General features: G+C 33.7%; 1 protein-coding gene across 1 annotated transcript in view; it reads right to left on the bottom strand.

Moving 5' to 3' along the window:
* Positions 1 to 18,580, bottom strand: part of LOC126885520 (zinc finger protein 85-like) — a 63,629-nt gene that overhangs the window by 13,631 nt on the left and 31,418 nt on the right. The window contains exon 2 of the mRNA XM_050652101.1: positions 3,296 to 3,553. Coding sequence (XP_050508058.1) covers positions 3,296 to 3,553 — 258 coding nt within the window. The remainder of the gene's footprint in view (positions 1 to 3,295; positions 3,554 to 18,580) is intronic.

The raw sequence follows: 18,580 nt of genomic DNA, 5'->3' as shown, positions 1-18,580 counted from the left end.
GCTTGAAATAATCAACTATTCTAAATGGAAAATAAGCCTCAATTTAACTAAAAAATGATTTTATTTTTTATTAACGTTTCGACGTCCAAATCGGATGTCGTTGTCAAAATACAAAATAATAATAAGAAGAAAAAATTATTAAATACTAGTTCATAAAATAATAAAATATAACTATGTATTATATTTTAAATTGCACATTTTTATTCAATATAGGTAATTCTAATATTATGAATAATTAAAATATTTAAAATTAAAAATTAATATAAATAAATAAATATTATTATTATATCATATTATTAATTATTATTAATTTATTATTATTTTGTATTTCGATAACATCCGATTTGGAGGTCGAAACGTTAAGAGGATGGGTACGTATTTTCGGCTGCAATGCTATTCAAATGAGGATTCATTTTCTTCGAATCCTGAGAAAACTAATAAGTATTTTTTAAAAATTTAAACGCAGAATGAAAGATTACGTTATTAGCGAGGGCCGAAAGTCTCTGAGAACTTCCATAATGTTTATTTTAATAAGTTACAGGGGTGAAAAACTAAGAGAAAATTTAATGTGATATTTAATTTAAAATATCTCATTCAAAATAAACTTTTTATTTATTCTAAGGGACTTTCGACCCTCGGTAATAATATAGTCTTTAATTCTGCGTTTAAATTTTTCAAAAATATTTATTGTTTTTGTCAGGATTTGAAAAAAATGAACACAATGTCCGTGGTAATATTTCCAAATCTATCTTTGTCATACAACGCACTCAGTCGAATAAAATATTGTTAGCATACTGTCAGTCAGACAGTGACAATCAGTGACAATTTTAAATATTTGACATGACATCGGGAATATTTTGGGTTGTTGATTAAATAATATTGATATATAGTGTATTTGATAAATAATTGATTTAAGACGTGAACTTAATAAAAAGTGATTTATTGTGTATTATTTGTGGAAGATCCAAGCAGAGAATACATCAGGATAATATATTCTGTGATCCAAGTATTTTGTTGTTAAAGATGTTCAAAATTGTAAGCGTTCCATAGTAACAATATATTATTATTAAAAAATCACTTTAACACTTTTCTTCTTTTCTCGATTGAGTATTAGTTTTTGTTGTACATATAAATTATTACAATCACTGAATACCTAGTTAGTGAAAAAATTATCAAATTTATTAACTGAATTAATAATTTGCAATTATAAAAATAACAGTTATCCAAGAACATTCAAAAGTCATCTCTTTAAATTAATGATGACATTTTCAAGTAGAATGGCATTCTATTTACATAGTAATGTTTACATATCCATACCAGTGTGAATTTTACTACACGTAATTTGCCGTGTAAAATTTTTTCCCTACAGAAAAAGTAGGGATGCCCGTAAAATATTTGCGAATTATGTACCGATTGCCTTAATAAAATCATTTTTTTAGTTAACTTGTCGCTTATTTCCCATTTAGAATAGTTGATTACAAAAATGCCACAAGGAAATAGCTTCAGAACAACATGTGCTTGAAATGTTAATTTCAAACCATACCCTCCCCTTAAAACAAATGTCATACTTGTTTTTCTTCATTGTCCACCCTCAAATGTATTTTGAAAATATTGTTGCGAGAAAAACGCGTAAAATAAAATTTCAAACTTGTTACGATTTTTGCCCAGTGTGTACTTTCAAATGTTTTTTCAAGTTACTTTTATTGATAAAGTCCTTTAAACAAATTTCACATTTGTACTGTTTTCCTCCAGTGTGCACTGTCAAATGTCTTCTCAAATAATCTGCTTCACTAAACTGTTTAAAACAAATTTCACACTTGTGACCTTTTTCTCTAGTGTGCACTGTCAAATGTCTTTTCAAAAGACCTGCTTGATTAAATTGCTTTAAACAAATTTCACACTTGTAAGGTTTCTCTCCAGTGTGAACTCTCAAATGTATTTTCATACTAACTGCTTCACTAAACCGTTTAAAACAAATCACACTGGTACGGTTTTTCTCCAGTGTGCACTCTCAAATGTTTTTTCAAATCACCTGCTTGATTAAATTGCTTTAAACAAATTTCACACGTGTACGGTTTTTCTCTATTAGTGTGAACTCTCAAATGTTTTTTCAAACTACCTGCTTCACTAAACTGTTTAAAACAAATTTCACACATGTACGGTTTTTCTCTAGTGTGAACTCTCAAATGTCTTTTCAAACTACCTGCTGCACTAAACTGTTTAAAACAAATTTCACACTTGTACGGTTTTTCTCCAGTGTGGACTCTCAAATGTTTTTTCAAATCACCTGCTTCACTAAACAGTTTAGAACAAATTTCACACTTGTACGGTTTTTCTCCAGTGTGTATTCTCAAATGTACGTTCAAATAACCTACTTGATTAAATCGCTTTAAACAAATTTCACACTTGTATGGTTTTTCTCCAGTGTGTACTCTCAAATGTCTTTTTAAGTTAAATGGATCGGTAAATTGCTTTAAACAAATTTCACACTTATAAAGGTTTTCTCCAGTGTGCACTCTCAAATGTTTTTTCAAATCACCTGCTTGACTAAATTGTTTTAAACAAATTTCACACGTGTACGGTTTTTCTCTAGTGTGAACTCTCAAATGTCTTTTCAAACTACCTGCTTCACTAAACTGTTTAAAACAAATTTCACACATGTACGGTTTTTCTCTAGTGTGAACTCTCAAATGTTTTTTCAAACTACCTGCTTCACTAAACTGTTTAAAACAAATTTCACACTTGTACGGTTTTTCTCCAGTGTGAATTCTCAAATGTTTTTTCAAATCATCTGCTTCACTAAACTGTTTAAAACAAATTTCACACTTGTACGGTTTTTCTCCAGTGTGTACTCTCAAATGTCTTTTCAAGTTAAATGCACCGGTAAATTGTTTTAAACAAATTTCACACTTATAAGGTTTTTCTCCAGTGTGCACTCTCAAATGCTTTTTCAAATCGCCTGCTTGATTAAATTGCTTTAAACAAATTTCACACGTGTACAGTTTTTCTCTAGTATGAACTCTCAGATGTTTTTTCAAACTACTTGCTGTACTAAACTGTTTAAAACAAATTGAACACTTGTACGGTTTTTCTCCAGTGTGAACTCTCAAATGTTTTTTCAAATCACCTGCTTCACTAAACTGTTTAAAACAAATTTCACACTTGTACGGTTTTTCTCCAGTGTGACTTCTCAAATGTATTTTCAAATAACCTGCTTGATTAAACTGCTTTAAACAAATTTCACACTTGTACGGTTTCTCTCCAGTGTGTACTCTGAAATGTGTTTTCAAATTACCCGCTTGATTAAATTGCTTGAAACATACTTCACACTTGTGAGAGTTTTCTCCAGTGTGAACTCTCAAATGAACTTTCAAATCACCTGCTCGATTTAACTGCTTAAAGCAAATTTCACACTTGTAACGTTCCTGTCTAGTCTGAATTTTTATATTTTTATTTACGGATTTTCCTTCGGCATCTTGACGTGTATATTTTCTTTTATGAGACGAATGTAACGTTTCCATAATTTTTATTTTATTCTCCTCCTGGGGATAACCTAAAATACAAACCAACTATAAACATTTTATTGGAGCGGAAAATTACTACAGAAATAAAGGAATGCAATGTTAGTTCAGGGAAGTAAGTAAAAAAAGTACCCTAATTGTGGTTGTTTGGGTAGTATAGACCCCTACAATAAGAACCTATATCTGTACCTCAGAGCTAAACTGTATTAACTGTGCTAACATTTTTTTGAAGAATTGTATTATTTCACTTTCTACGTAACAGACTTCACATCTTTCATATGCGATACGATATTAAATCCTATTTAATGTGGTTCCAAAGATAGGCAACGTTAAATTGTATTAAGTCCCTCCGTAGTTCCGAGCTAAACAGTCGTTTACACTTAATACCCAGCAAAATAAAAGTATTATTAGTATTATTAGCGGAGTTATTATCACTTGCACATGTAAGAAGTATTAACTCCTTGGACCGACGTAAAACCGTGGTGTGCTACCGTAGTCAGTATTCTGTGGAAAATAAATGGAAGTAGAACTAAATGACTTCAAAGATTTTAAGACTCTTTACAACAACCTGTTCCAACTGTTCACCTTTTATTATAAGGAAAAAACTCAGCAGAATACAGACTTTCGTATGTCAGATGTTCTCCGCTTGCAATTATCGTGTAGCGATAATTTAGGATCCGTCTTCTTCTTCTACTGCACTACAGCCCAAATTGAGCCTTGGCCTCCTTTATTTTTTGCTTCCACCCTTGGTTGTCTGTGGCTGCTCTTCTCCATACACGGACTCCTAAAAGGTCTTGTGCGTCGCTGTTTACTGTGTCTTCCCAGCGCTTTCATGGCTTCCCAGCCGGTCTCTTTCCCTGCATTCTGGCATTCAGATTCAGTGCTCTTTTTGGTAGCCTATCCTCTCCCATTCTTATCACATGTCCGGCCCGTTGCAATCTTTTGTACAAGAATTCATCTGTACTCAGTAGATATATCTTAAAAACACCCTGTAATTATCTACGATAATTACTTTCAGTTATTTATGTCATCAAAACAACATTACAACCTTCATTCGATTATATAAATATTGTTAGCCAAGATCACGATTCACTAATAATTGCAGAGTCAATTATAAACACTTTTCATGGTCGATGCTGAATAGGCAGTTCTAAATATATAAACAGTTAAACTATAACAAGGGAATTCTTTATTATTATATTAGACATTCGTCATTCTGTTTTGGTGATCAGACGTAATATTTCCACATTAAAGATAGTGTCTCTTTCTACACGAGATGTTCTTTGGGTGAGGTGCTACCAGCTTATACTAATGCGAGTGTAAATAAACCAACTCAACAAGTAAGCGTATCAATTATTCCACCCCTCGGATAAGGGATAACCACCCTCAATGGGAGAAGATAGCCTTAGTGCCCAGGGCTGTCATATGGCGATCCAGAACCAGGGAAGAACGCAGGACTGGTGAACAGGACAGGTATGGAGAAACACGTCAATGTTCAGGCACCTAGACCACCTTAGACAACAGTGTGGTATATGTAAAATGGATGGAGACATCAGGCCGACGCGGAGCTGAAAATGGAATAGTATGGAGATGGAACATCGTGGGACAATGGAAAATGGACAATGCTATGGAACGTGCAGCGAGGACTTGTGATACGAACAAAGACGCGTAAAAGTGGTAAGTCCATATTAGCTATTTTTATGGTATTTCCTGATTAATATAAAGTATAAAGTATAAACATTATGTGCTACCTTAATTACATTAATATATGTTTCAAGTTTACCTATTTTTACTTAATTATTCTATTCAATTACCAATATTTATCAATATAAAAAGATTTTTTTACCCTCATATTAAGTTATTATAGGACGCAATGATACAATTTTATATGATTTTTTACATATTTATCAACGTATACTTTATCTTGGCTGACTTTTATTCATTTATTATTTGACTACTGATTTTTAGTACATTTTTGCAATTTTTATGATCTTAATATTTGCTATCGTAAATATACCTATCAAAATAAATATACGATATAACAAATATACGCTATATGCATAATACATTTAAATTATTATTCTAACTACTTATTTACAAGGGTTAATATAACGTTATTTATTTTTGAATTTTTATTACTACTGCAATTTTTACATATTTTTACCATATATTGACGTATTATTTTATCTCTATATTTTTACTATATATCTATATACTACATATCTATATACACCGTAAGACTATCGAATTTATATTTTCGCTAAGAAGTGCAGAAGCTGCAAAAAAGAAAAAAAATTATGTATAAATGAGTAGCAACAAAGTTACTTGGGAAGATTTTGTCAAAATAGTTGAGGAAATTGCACAAGAAATAGACAGGCAAAGCAGAAGAGTCTTAAAGAAAAAAGTTCCGAAATCTAAGGACATAAAGGAAGAAGTAACGACACAGCTAATTAAAGCTTATAACAAGTTCACACAATTGACTAGGAAAAACTGGGAAGCACTTTCGGACAAACAAAGGGAATCGTGCAACAAATATTTTGGAAAAATCAGAGACAAAGTTATACGATCATTTCAAGCAGTAAATGTGAGAACAGTGGTTCCAAGTTCAATACATCAACCAATCGACAAGGAAGTTGAAGAGGAACAAAGCGATGAGGAAATAGAAGAAGGAAAAAGCGACGAGGAAGGAGAAGAAGAAATAATTAACGACGAAATAAAAGAGAAAAAAGGTGACATAAAACAAGATATAACAATATTAAACATGGCTTTGACAATCAATGAATTTTTGAATATCGCAAGCAAGATATTGCCCAACGAGTTCGATGGAAGCGCAGGGAAATTACAACCATTTTTAGACGCATTAGAACTACTTGGAAAATTGGCAGAAGGTCATGAAGACACAGCTGTAACGCTAATAAAAACGCGACTCACCAATAAGGCTAGGAACCTAATAACCACAGAAGATACAATTCCACGGATAGCTGAAGTACTAAAGAAAGAATTAAAAGGTGATAATCCGAAGAATTTAATAGCCAAATTAGCCAAAAAAAGGCAAGGGCATAGAGATGCAGCAGTGTACGCATCTGAAGTGGAAGATTTAGCAGAACAATTAAAAGTAGCATACATAGCGGAAGGAATGCCACTTGACTTAGCAAAGAAATATACGACGGAAGCCGTAGTAACAACAATGAAACGAAACGCTAATGCAGAGAAAGCTAAGCTAATACTGGAAGCAGGTAACTTTACATCACCGCAGGAAGTAGTATCTAAATTTTTGTCGATCGATACGACTGAAGAAAATGCACAAGGAAGAGTCTTAAATTATAGGACAAACTACGAGAATAGGAGAGGACAGCAGCAATACAGAAGAGGATACCATAACAAATATGACAGAGGAAGAAGAAATAACTTCGGACAACGGAACGAAGGAGAAGCAACGGACAATCAACGAAATTATTCGAACAGAGGATACAGACAATTTAACAATCAAACATACAGAGGAAACCAGAGAGGCGGACGTAACAGGAACGTAAGGTTACTAGAAATAGAGGACAGTCAAGAAGAGCAAGAAAACCAGCAGTTGGGGTTTTGAATGAACAAGAAGTTGGAAGCACACAGGCAGAAATAAAATATAACATTTACAACTTCGACCTAAACCTAACGAACTTTGTACGAATGAAAACAGGAATTCTTGAAAACACAAGCACTTTTATCATAGACACAGGAGCTGATATTTCAATACTAAAATGTTCACAAGATTTTATGAAGGAACAGGTGAAACCAAACACAAAGGCGAAAATAAAAGGAGTCACTAAAGGAGAGTTGCAAACAATGGGAGAAGTTGAGACAACACTCGAAGTAAAAGGAACTCGATTCGAACACATCTTTCAATTGGTAGAACCTAACTTTCCAATTCCAACAGACGGAATCATTGGGAGAGACTTTATTTCTAACTTTCAATGTATACTAGATTACGCAAACCTTAAAATGCACATTAAAGAGGACAACGATTGTTACATTAGTACGAAAATTCTGGATAATATAGACAATGACACCATAATAATACCGCCTAGATGTGAAATTTACAGAATCGTAAAAATTTTTCAAACGTTAAAGAAAGACAGGATAGTGGAACAGCAAGAAATACAACCAGGAATATTCATAGCAAGAGCAATTATTTCAAGTAATAATCCATACATCAAAATTTTGAACACAACGTACGAAACAGTAAATGTAGACGCAAGCACAATCAGGACGTTGGATATTAAACTATTCAATATATATAGGCTAGTCAACGACAGCAAGGACAGAAAAAAAGAATTACGAGAATCACTGAAATTAGACATACCAGAATACATACGAGACAACTTAGTATCGTTATGCGAGGAATATTCGGACATATTCGCCCTAAGGCATGATATGTTAACCTGTAACAATTTCTACGAACAAAAACTAAGAGTTAAAGACCAAACTCCGGTATATATCAAGAATTATAGGACACCTCATGCGCAAACAGAGGAATTAAATCGACAAGTACAAAACCTAAGAGACCAAGGAATCATAGAACCATCTACATCCGAGTACAACAGTCCAGTAGTACTGGTACCGAAAAAAGCTATAGATGGAGGAAAAGCATGGAGATTATGCATAGATTTTAGACAACTGAACAAGAAGATAGTTACAGACAAATTTCCATTACCAAGAATAGATTCGATATTAGATCAACTAGGAAGAGCAAAATGGTTTTCAGTTATAGACTTAATGTCAGGCTTTCACCAGATACCATTAGAAAAATCATCGAGAAAATACACATCGTTCAGCACAGAAAATGGAGCATTTCAATTTACCAGATTACCTTTTGGATTAAATGTAAGCCCAAATAGCTTTTCAAGAATGATGTCAATAGCATTTTCAGGATTAACACCAGACAAAGCATTTCTTTACATGGACGATATCGTAGTAATTGGAATATCCGAAAAACATCACTTAGACAACCTGAAAAAGACATTTGAGACATGTCGAAAATTCAATTTGAAACTTAACCCAGGAAAATGTCAATTCTTTAGAAGGGAAGTAACATATTTAGGACATGATCTTTCTCAAGAGGGAGTATCACCAGACAAAGCGAAGTATGCAGTAATTGAACAATATCCGACACCTCAGACAGCGGAAGAAACAAAGAGATTTGTAGCATTTTGCAACTATTACAGACGTTTTATTAAAAATTTTGCGGAAATATGCATACCACTCAACAAATTATCGAGGAAAGGAGTAGAATTTTCGTGGACCGAGGAGTGTGAAAAAGCATTCAAAAAGCTTAAAGCATCTCTGACGAAACCACCAATTTTAAAATATCCTGATTTCAACAAACAGTTTATCTTAACAACAGACGCATCCAATGAGAGTTGTTCAGCAATCCTAAGTCAAGATTACAACGGAATTGACCTACCTATAGCATATGCATCAAGAAGTTTTAGTAAAGGAGAATGTAATAAACCTATAATCGTTAAGGAATTACTAGCGATTCATTGGGGAATTAATTATTTTAAATGTTATCTATATGGAGCACCAACAGTCAAAGTAAAAACAGACCATAAACCTTTGACACACCTATTTGCAATGAAAGAACCAACCTCAAAACTCACGAGGATCAGATTAGACCTAGAAGAATATGACTTCGAATTAGAGTATATAACAGGGAAAAGTAACTACGCAGACAGCCTTTCAAGAATAACATTGCATCAACTAAAAAACCTATACATAGACAACGCCCATATACTAGCCATAACAAGAGCTCAAGCAAAAGAAAAGGAGAAAGAAGCAAGACAAACAAAGGCTGAAAGTGAACTCGCACTACAGCCAGAAGCCACCAAACAGACAGTAAGGAAGGTACTAAATAATTTAGAGGCGCATAGACTACCAATTTTGTCCTTTGGAGCAGAACTAATCTCACCAAGACTGAGCATTAGGGCCAAAAACAAAATAAAATGCAGCAAAAGCATAGCCACAGGATTGAATCATTTCGATTTAAACCAAGCGTTGGTACAGCTTGATAAGCTGGCGGTAGAGAATGCAGTACGTAAAGTAAAAATATACGTAAATGATATTATTTTTAAAATGTGCACAATTGATGAATTTATTAAAGAAGGAAATAAAAAATTGAAGAATATAGAAATATACATATGTGAAGTACCAGAAACAATAAAAGATGACAAAGAAAAACACAGATTAATAGAAGAATACCATAATCACCCGATGTTCGGAGGACACGTAGGGAATAACAGACTAATTAAGAAGCTAAAGGCAAGATTCCGATGGAAAAATTTGGAAAAAGACGTAAGAAAATACGTAAAACAATGCCACAAATGTCAAATTAACAAACCGAAAAGAACACATGTCGAAGAGTTCGTGATATCGGACACATCTTCCAAACCATGGGACATAGTATACATAGATACAATAGGTCCATTCACGAGAAGTAATGAAGGTAATAAATACTGTATCACAATGTTGTGCGAACTGACAAAATACGCGGTCAGCATACCAGTGTGCAATAAAGAAGCAGAGACAATAGCAAGAGGAATCTTTGATCATTTCATACCAACATACGGACTCATGAAGCAAATAAGAACAGACCAAGGCACAGAGTATAAGAACGAAGTAATGCAGGAATTAACAAAGCTATTAAAAATAGAACACAACTTTTCAACGGCATACCACCCACAGTCCATTGGAAGTTGCGAAAAACTACACAGAACGTTGAACGAGTACGTAAGAGCATTCATAGACGAAGACAGAGAAAATTGGGATGTGTGTTGCAGAATGTTCACATACTGCTACAATACAACCCCTAACGCGTATCATGGATACACACCGTTCGAACTGTTATATGGCAGGAAGGTTAACCTACCGGAAGACCTTACACATGAGATTCAACCATGTTACAATATAGATGCCTACTACAATGAGTTACGATACAAACTACAAAGCGCACACGAGAGAGCCAGAACCTTCTTATTAAAACACAAAAAAGAGCGGCAAGAAAAGAATAGGCTCAAAGCGACACCACAACACTTTAAAATAGGAGACCTAGTCCTTGTAAAAAGGGAAGAGAATGGTAAGTTTGATAGTCTTTATGTAGGTCCTTTCACGATAACAGAAGTAAATAACGTTAATTGTAAAATCAGGATAGAAAACAATAAAATCAAGGAAATACATAAGAATAGATTATATGCTTACAATCCGAAAACACAGTGAGTGACAAGTGTTACGAAACAATGTTGTTAAACGAACATTTTATATTATTTATGTATTTGCGTAGGCTTAGGAAGTTGTATATAAAATCAAATTTTTTGTATTGATTACAACACAGTATGGGTTGGTAGCACGACTTTCATATTTCCCTCCCCGTAGTCGGAAAATTCCTAAAAAGGGAAGGTGTACAAGAATTCATCTGTACTCAGTAGATATATCTTAAAAACACCCTGTAATTATCTACGATAATTACTTTCAGTTATTTATGTCATCAAAACAACATTACAACCTTCATTCGATTATATAAATATTGTTAGCCAAGATCACGATTCACTAATAATTGCAGAGTCAATTATAAACACTTTTCATGGTCGATGCTGAATAGGCAGTTCTAAATATATAAACAGTTAAACTATAACAAGGGAATTCTTTATTATTATATTAGACATTCGTCATTCTGTTTTGGTGATCAGACGTAATATTTCCACATTAAAGATAGTGTCTCTTTCTACACGAGATGTTCTTTGGGTGAGGTGCTACCAGCTTATACTAATGCGAGTGTAAATAAACCAACTCAACAAGTAAGCGTATCAATTATTCCACCCCTCGGATAAGGGATAACCACCTTCAATGGGAGAAGATAGCCTTAGTGCCCAGGGCTGTCATACTTTGTATTCTAATGAAGTCTGACAGGGGTGTTTCCTTATAGAGTTGATAAAGCTCGTTGTTGTATCGACTTCTGAATATTCCGTTTTCCCTCACAGGCACAGGTCCTAGTATTCTCCTCAGTACTTTCCTTTCGAATGTGTTGAGTTTGTTTTTGGATGTTTCTTTCAGGACGCAGGCTTCACTGCCATAGCAGTCATAATTTAGGATTATTTTTTTCAAAACTAATTTCAATTCGGAAACATTCCAATCTGTTGATCGTAACAGAAATCCTAGGCATGTTGTGTTTCCTGCGGCCCTGCGTGTGATTCACGATCATCATCATCATCATACAACCTCTTCTGTCCACTGCTGGACATAGGTCTCTCCCATTCTTCGCCACTCTTCACGGTTCTGTGCTTCTTGTTGCCATTTCTTGGATATTCGTTTAATGTCGTCCATCCAGCGTGTTGGTGGTCGTCCTCTGCTGCGTTTGTCTTCTCTTGGGCGCCAGTCAATTAGTTTTCTGGTCCATCGTGAGTCTTTCAGTCGCGCTATGTGACCTGCCCAATTCCATTTCAGCTTGGCTATACGTTCAACGACATCAGTGATACCTGTTCTTTTCCGATGTGATTCACGATAAGCCAAAGGAATTTAATAATTTTTAGAAAAATTTATCCCACTCCGATAAAGTAGATTAAGATTTATGAAATTTTTCGGACGATATGAAACTCTGGACCAGCCCATACATTATGCACATCCACGGATGAGCCCACACATTATGCACTTAAGAGGATGGGTACGTATTTTCGGCTGTAATGCTATTCAAATGGGGATTCATTTTTTTCGAATCCTGAGAAAACTAATAAGTATTTTTGAAAAATTTAAACGCAGAATGAAAGATTACGTTATTAGCGAGGGCCGAAAGTCCCTGAAAACTTCTATAATGTTTATTTTAATAAGTTACAGGGGTGAAAAACTAAGAGAAAATTTAGTGTGATTTTTAATTTCAAATATCTCATTCAAAATAAACTTTTTATTCTAAGGGACTTTCGGCCCTCGGTAATAATTTAGTCTTTCATTCTGCGTTTAAATTTTTCAAAAATATTTATTGGTTTTTTCAGGATTCGAAAAAAATCAACACAATATCTGTGGTAATATTTTCCAAATCTCTCTTTGTCTTACAACGCACTCAGTCGAATAGAATATTGTCAGCATATTGTCAGTCATACGTGACAATCAGTGACAATTTTATGGGGAATATTTTGAGTTGTTGATTAAATAATATTGATATATAATGTATTTGATAAATATAATTGATTTAAGACGTGAACTTAATAAAAAGTTATTTATTGTGTATTATTTGTGGAAGATCCAAGCAGAGAATACATCAGGATAATATATTCTGTGATCCAAGTATTTTGTTGTTAAAGATGTTCAAAATTGTAAGCGTTCCATAGTAACAATATATATATATATATATATATATATATATATATATATATATATATATATATATATATATATATATATATATATATATAATAATCAAAATAATTGGCTAATACTCGTAAAGTGAATGTGAATTTAGTTGGAAATATATAAAATGATGAAAGGGTCATCATTCCATACATTTCTGTGCAACTATATACACCGGTGTTTCGGCCTATTTGGGCTTCGTCAGTATAGTGTAGCAAGTTAAAAAAGTTGTTTGTAAACTTGTAAAAGGATTACTACAGGAGCAAGGTTACCATTTTTGGTCAGATTGTTAGAAGACCCGCAGTCTATATATTATATATATATATATATATATATATATATATATATATATATATATATATAGTGATTTTTTGAATAACGGCAATTCGGTCAGATGAAATAAAACTCTATTTGTTCTAGGTCTCAATATTTCGTCACTATTTGGTGACTTCTTCAGGAGAAAACTGTAAATTTATTAAGATTAGATATGGACAAAAGACAAAACATTTCATTACTTACAACTATAAGAGTGATAATTTAAATTCGTTTAACATATTATATTGAACATTGACTTGAGAAATGACTGATGTTATTTTGACATATATTTGGGAGTTATGGTAACTGCAATATATTTTATGTTAATAGAATGGTGTCTAATATTGAAAAAATTTTTAGTGAATACGTCAAAGTAAACAAGAGAAAGTATTTGCGAAATTTTAAGGTGGAAAGGTAATAGTAGACAAATGAAAAAGGACTTAAAGTATTTTAAATTGACTATAAAATGTAATCGATGGTACGTAATGAGTTAGTGTAAGACTGGTATTCAGAACTTGAATAAAAATAAGATATATTCATTGTTAGTAGATTAATTGAGTAATTTGTTTGTATTTTTTAAATTTTGGGAAAGAATGTTATGAATTACTTAGAATATTACAGTAGATATTACTCAAATGGTTAGTGTCAGTCTTATAATTAATTGATTCTGGAGTTTTGTTAATATGTACCATCTCAAGGAAGAGTCGTTTTTTATAGTTGTCAACTTGTTCCAAAATTTTTACATTATTAAAATCAAATTTATGTCCTGTGTTTAAGTGGTGATCTAATTTTGATTTTAATAATGTAAAAATTTTGGAACAAGTTGACAACTATAAAAAACGACTCTTCCTTGAGATGGTACATATTAACAAAACTCCAGAATCAATTAATTATAATACTGACACTAACCATTTGAGTAATATCTACTGTAATATTCTAAGTAATTCATAACATTCTTTCCCAAAATTTAAAAAATATAAACAAATTACTCAATTAATCTACTAACAATGAATCTATCTTATTTTTATTCAAGTTCTGAATACCAGTCTTACACTAACTCATTACGTACCATCGATTACATTTTATAGTCAATTTAAAATACTTTAAGTCCTTTTTCATTTGTCTACTATTACCTTTCCACCTTAAAATTTCGCAAATACTTTCTCTTGTTTACTTTGACGTATTCACTAAAAATTTTTTCAATATTAGACACCATTCTATTAACATAAAATATATTGCAGTTACCATAACTCCCAAATATATGTCAAAATAACATCAGTCATTTCTCAAGTCAATGTTCAATATAATATGTTAAACGAATTTAAATTATCACTCTTATAGTTGTAAGTAATGAAATGTTTTGTCTTTTGTCCATATCTAATCTTAATAAATTTACAGTTTTCTCCTGAAGAAGTCACCAAATAGTGACGAAATATTGAGACCTAGAACAAATAGAGTTTTATTTCATCTGACCGAATTGCCGTTATTCAAAAAATCACTATTTAACACAGTACGGTCGAAAATATTTGTACAAATATATATATATATATATATATATATGTTACACTTGAAGTTTCCGCGGGAGCTATATGTGCTTTCTGTTGTTTTCCGGGTTTCAATTATTCCGGGTTGATTATTCAACGCGGAGTCAAACCCGGAAAACAACAGAAAGCATATATATATATATATATATATATATATATATATATATATATATATATATATATATTGATGCACGTTAAGTTGTGACTTCCGGTATACAGAAGAGGCTGTCCGACTTCCACCTTTTCTACTAGGAATTATTTTTTAAAAATTGTGTATTTGGTAAAAGGGGGGCTTATAAAATGGGTCTACCTATTGAGGGGAAAGGATTTACCACAATAAATTTTGTATATATACGTATATACCGAAGCGTACAGCATACGTTATGGCTTCCATATATAGGGTAGTTCAAGGTGCGTTGTCACTTCCAGCGGTGTTGTCATATTTTGGAAGTCACAACGACTCGTCTGCTGATTTACCTCTTACTTTAAGCGTAATGTGTGATCTTTTGAAACTTTTACTGTGAATACAGTTGTGAATGCAGTTCTATGTTTTACAGTTGTCTATTTAAATTAAAAGATTGATATTCTTTTGATTCGACAGGTTTACAAAAAAAATACATTTCGGAATATTTGACGAAACCATATGACTAGGGGGTTTTTGGGGTCGCTGGTCACGAATCCGGGGTCCGCTGACCTCTATAACGTCAGGTAATGGTCATCTCAAGGTCAAATCAAGATAAACCGACAGTCGCTCTGAAAAAGTATATTAGGGGGTTTTTGTGGTCGCTGATGAGGAATTTGTGTCCGCTGACCTCTATCACGTCTAGCTCAAGGTTATTTCGAGGTCAAATCAAGATAAATCGACAAGATCGCTCTGAAAAAATATATTAGGGGGTTTTTGGGGTCGCTGATCACAAAACTGGGGTCCGTTGAGCTCAACCGCGACAGGTAAAGGTCATTTCAAGGTCAAATCAGTTTTGTGGACTTGTCCTGATTTGGCCTTGAAATGACCTTTACCTTACGTGGTAGAGCTCAACGGACCGCAGTTTTCATGATCAGTGACTCCAAAACCCCTATATTTTCAGAGCGATTGTGTCGATTTATGTTGATTTGACCTTGAACTCGACGTGATAGAGGACAGCGGACTCCTGATTCGTCATCAGCGACACCAAAAACGCCCTAATATACTTTCTCAGAGCGACTGACGATTTATCTTGATTTGACCTCGAAATGACCTTGAGCTAGACGTGATAGAGGTCAGCGGACACAAATTCGTCATCACCGTCCTTTTAATTTTTGATGTAGCAATAATAATGTGTAATAAGAAAATTAAATGGCTAAATACACCAGGTGGGGTTGAGCCGCTAAAAAGCTATCTAGATCCATCTTTTAAGAGCAGATTAGTCCCAGTCTGCTACTCGATACTATTGACTGTGCTTCTCCATTTCTTTCTATCCTCTGTCTTTTTCTGTTAGTCTCTAATTCCTGCCCTATATAAATTTTCCTTTACTTCCTGTAACCATTTATTCTAGTTCCTCCGCGTCTCCCTCTAACTCCGGGTTTCCATTGTAAAATTGAGTTTATAGTTGTTACGCTACCTGCTCTCCATATATGCCCCAACCATCTAACACTGTGCTGAAATCTGAAAATCTGGAATAATATCTACCCGAGTCAGAAACATTTTTTTTAATATATGAAAATAGTTATTTATGAAACAATTCGTGAAGTATGCTTTTTACGAATGGACGTGATGTTTAGAGCACGAGCGACAACGGAGCGAGGACATAACAATTTGCCGATATCGTTCTCGATCTTGTGCGGCATGTAACAATTGATCTGCTGATAAGCCAGTCCATTGACGAAGGTTTCGGAGCCATGAATATTTCTTTCGACCAATTCCTCTTTTTCCGTCGATCTTTCCATTGAGTATTAACTGCAGCATCCTGTATCTGCTACCTCTCATTATATGCCCCAGATATTCAAGTTTTCTCTTTTTTATCATCTTCATTAAGTCACCTTCGCCTTGACCTACTCTATTTAAGACTTCTCTGTTTGAAATGAGTTGAACCCAAGATATTCTGAGCATTCTACGATACGACCACATCTCAAAGGCTTCTAATTTGTTCATCATGTTAACCTTCATGATCCAGGTTTCACATCCATATAGTATTACAGGATACACATAACATTTTAGGAACTTGATTCTTAGTTGTAAGTTCAGCTGAGAGTTGCTCAGAATAGATCTAAGTTTCATAAATGCTCCTCTTGCAATTTCTATACGAGTTTTAATTTCTTCATCCGGATTTAGTGTCTCGTTTATCCAACATCCTAGGTATTTAAAATGATTAACTTTTGTTATTGATTCATCATTGACAATTAGTTGCATATGGCCGACGTCTTGTTTACTAACCACAAGTAACTTTGTCTTTGTTGCATTTATGTTAAGTCCGTTATTGGAGACATATCAGATCAGGAGAGATATCAGATCAGTAGACAATTACAATGGTTTTGAATTGTCGTCATGGAAATGGAAACCAATATCGTCGTCGTGGTAACCCATTATACTTAGGTATTGAAAGTTTGCTTTTGACTACCTTGTCAAAGAATTTATTTGTGTATTTTCACTTCTAAATAAAAATTGATATAACTCTATTTTTTGTGGCTTTTTTTCAAACGTCATCCCCGCACTCGACTGCTTGCCCGAACTCCGCTATCGCGTCGTTCGGGTCAACGGCAGTCTCGTGCGTGAAAATGTTACTTTCCGCACTAGTTAGGAAAATAACTATTTTATGATGTCGATATTTTCCGAGTTGTGGGGGAAAATAGTGACAGTTAGAGTTAGAGCATAACTATTGAATTGTCTCGTTAATAATGAGTTTTACGATAAAAATGTAGATACCTATACAAAAATAGAACTTAGTAGATAGAATTCACTTTTACATAATTTTGATCTCTTTCATTTTTTTACGAATATTTAAAATTGTTTCAAATATGATTTCCTACAATTTCTTTTTGACAATTTTTGTCGTGCCGTTGATATTTTCCGAGTTAAACTGGAATATATTAAAAAGAGGGCATAGGCGTAACCAGGGGGCGGTTTTGGGGGTTGTAACCCCCCCATTGGGATGTACTTTGAGCTCTATACGCTTAACACCATAGCCCTCAGAGACCTTCCACTAGTTGTAGCCCCCCCCCCTTTCAGGTAGTTGTAACCCCCCTTAGGATCATCCTGGTTACGCCTATGAAAGAGGGGGAGCATAATTATTGAATTGAATCTTGTTTTCGAGCTGCCCCAAATTTTATAATTCTAGCCTTTAGGAGAGGTCAATAGTGGTATAAATTTAAAATTGCGACTGAATTCCGCTGAAGCGTTAGCCGTCATTTTGATTTTAAAGGAGAACCGTTAATGCTAAATACCTCAACTATTTTCAACTTTTCTGCTCTACTGCTCATTATTTATAGTAATGAGCAGTAATATTTATAATAATGTAATAGGTAGAAAGACTGTTTAACGCGCTCTATCTGAATCTGCGTTCCATTAGTGTACAGATGGGCAACCGCTTTTTGGTACGAAAATATTGATTAGCAATTAAATTTAAGCATGAATTGTAATTTCGATTCCAAATATCGAATTCCGAATTCCAATTGTGAGTTCTTTCAAAAATCGTGCAGCATATGGGGAATGAGCTAAGGCTCTGGGAATCATCCTGTAATGATTCGCTTATATTAAATCTTTTGCTCACTCTGCTTTGTATAACCCTGTTCAAAACATTTCCTATTTGGGATGATAATTGCTGGTCCTGAAAACGATAATCTTGATTG

This window comes from Diabrotica virgifera, chromosome 5 (genome assembly GCF_917563875.1).
Source record: "Diabrotica virgifera virgifera chromosome 5, PGI_DIABVI_V3a".
NCBI lineage: Eukaryota > Metazoa > Arthropoda > Insecta > Coleoptera > Chrysomelidae > Diabrotica > Diabrotica virgifera.
The sequence above is the reverse complement of the archived record's forward strand: the minus strand, read 5'-3'. Positions and strand labels throughout refer to the sequence as shown.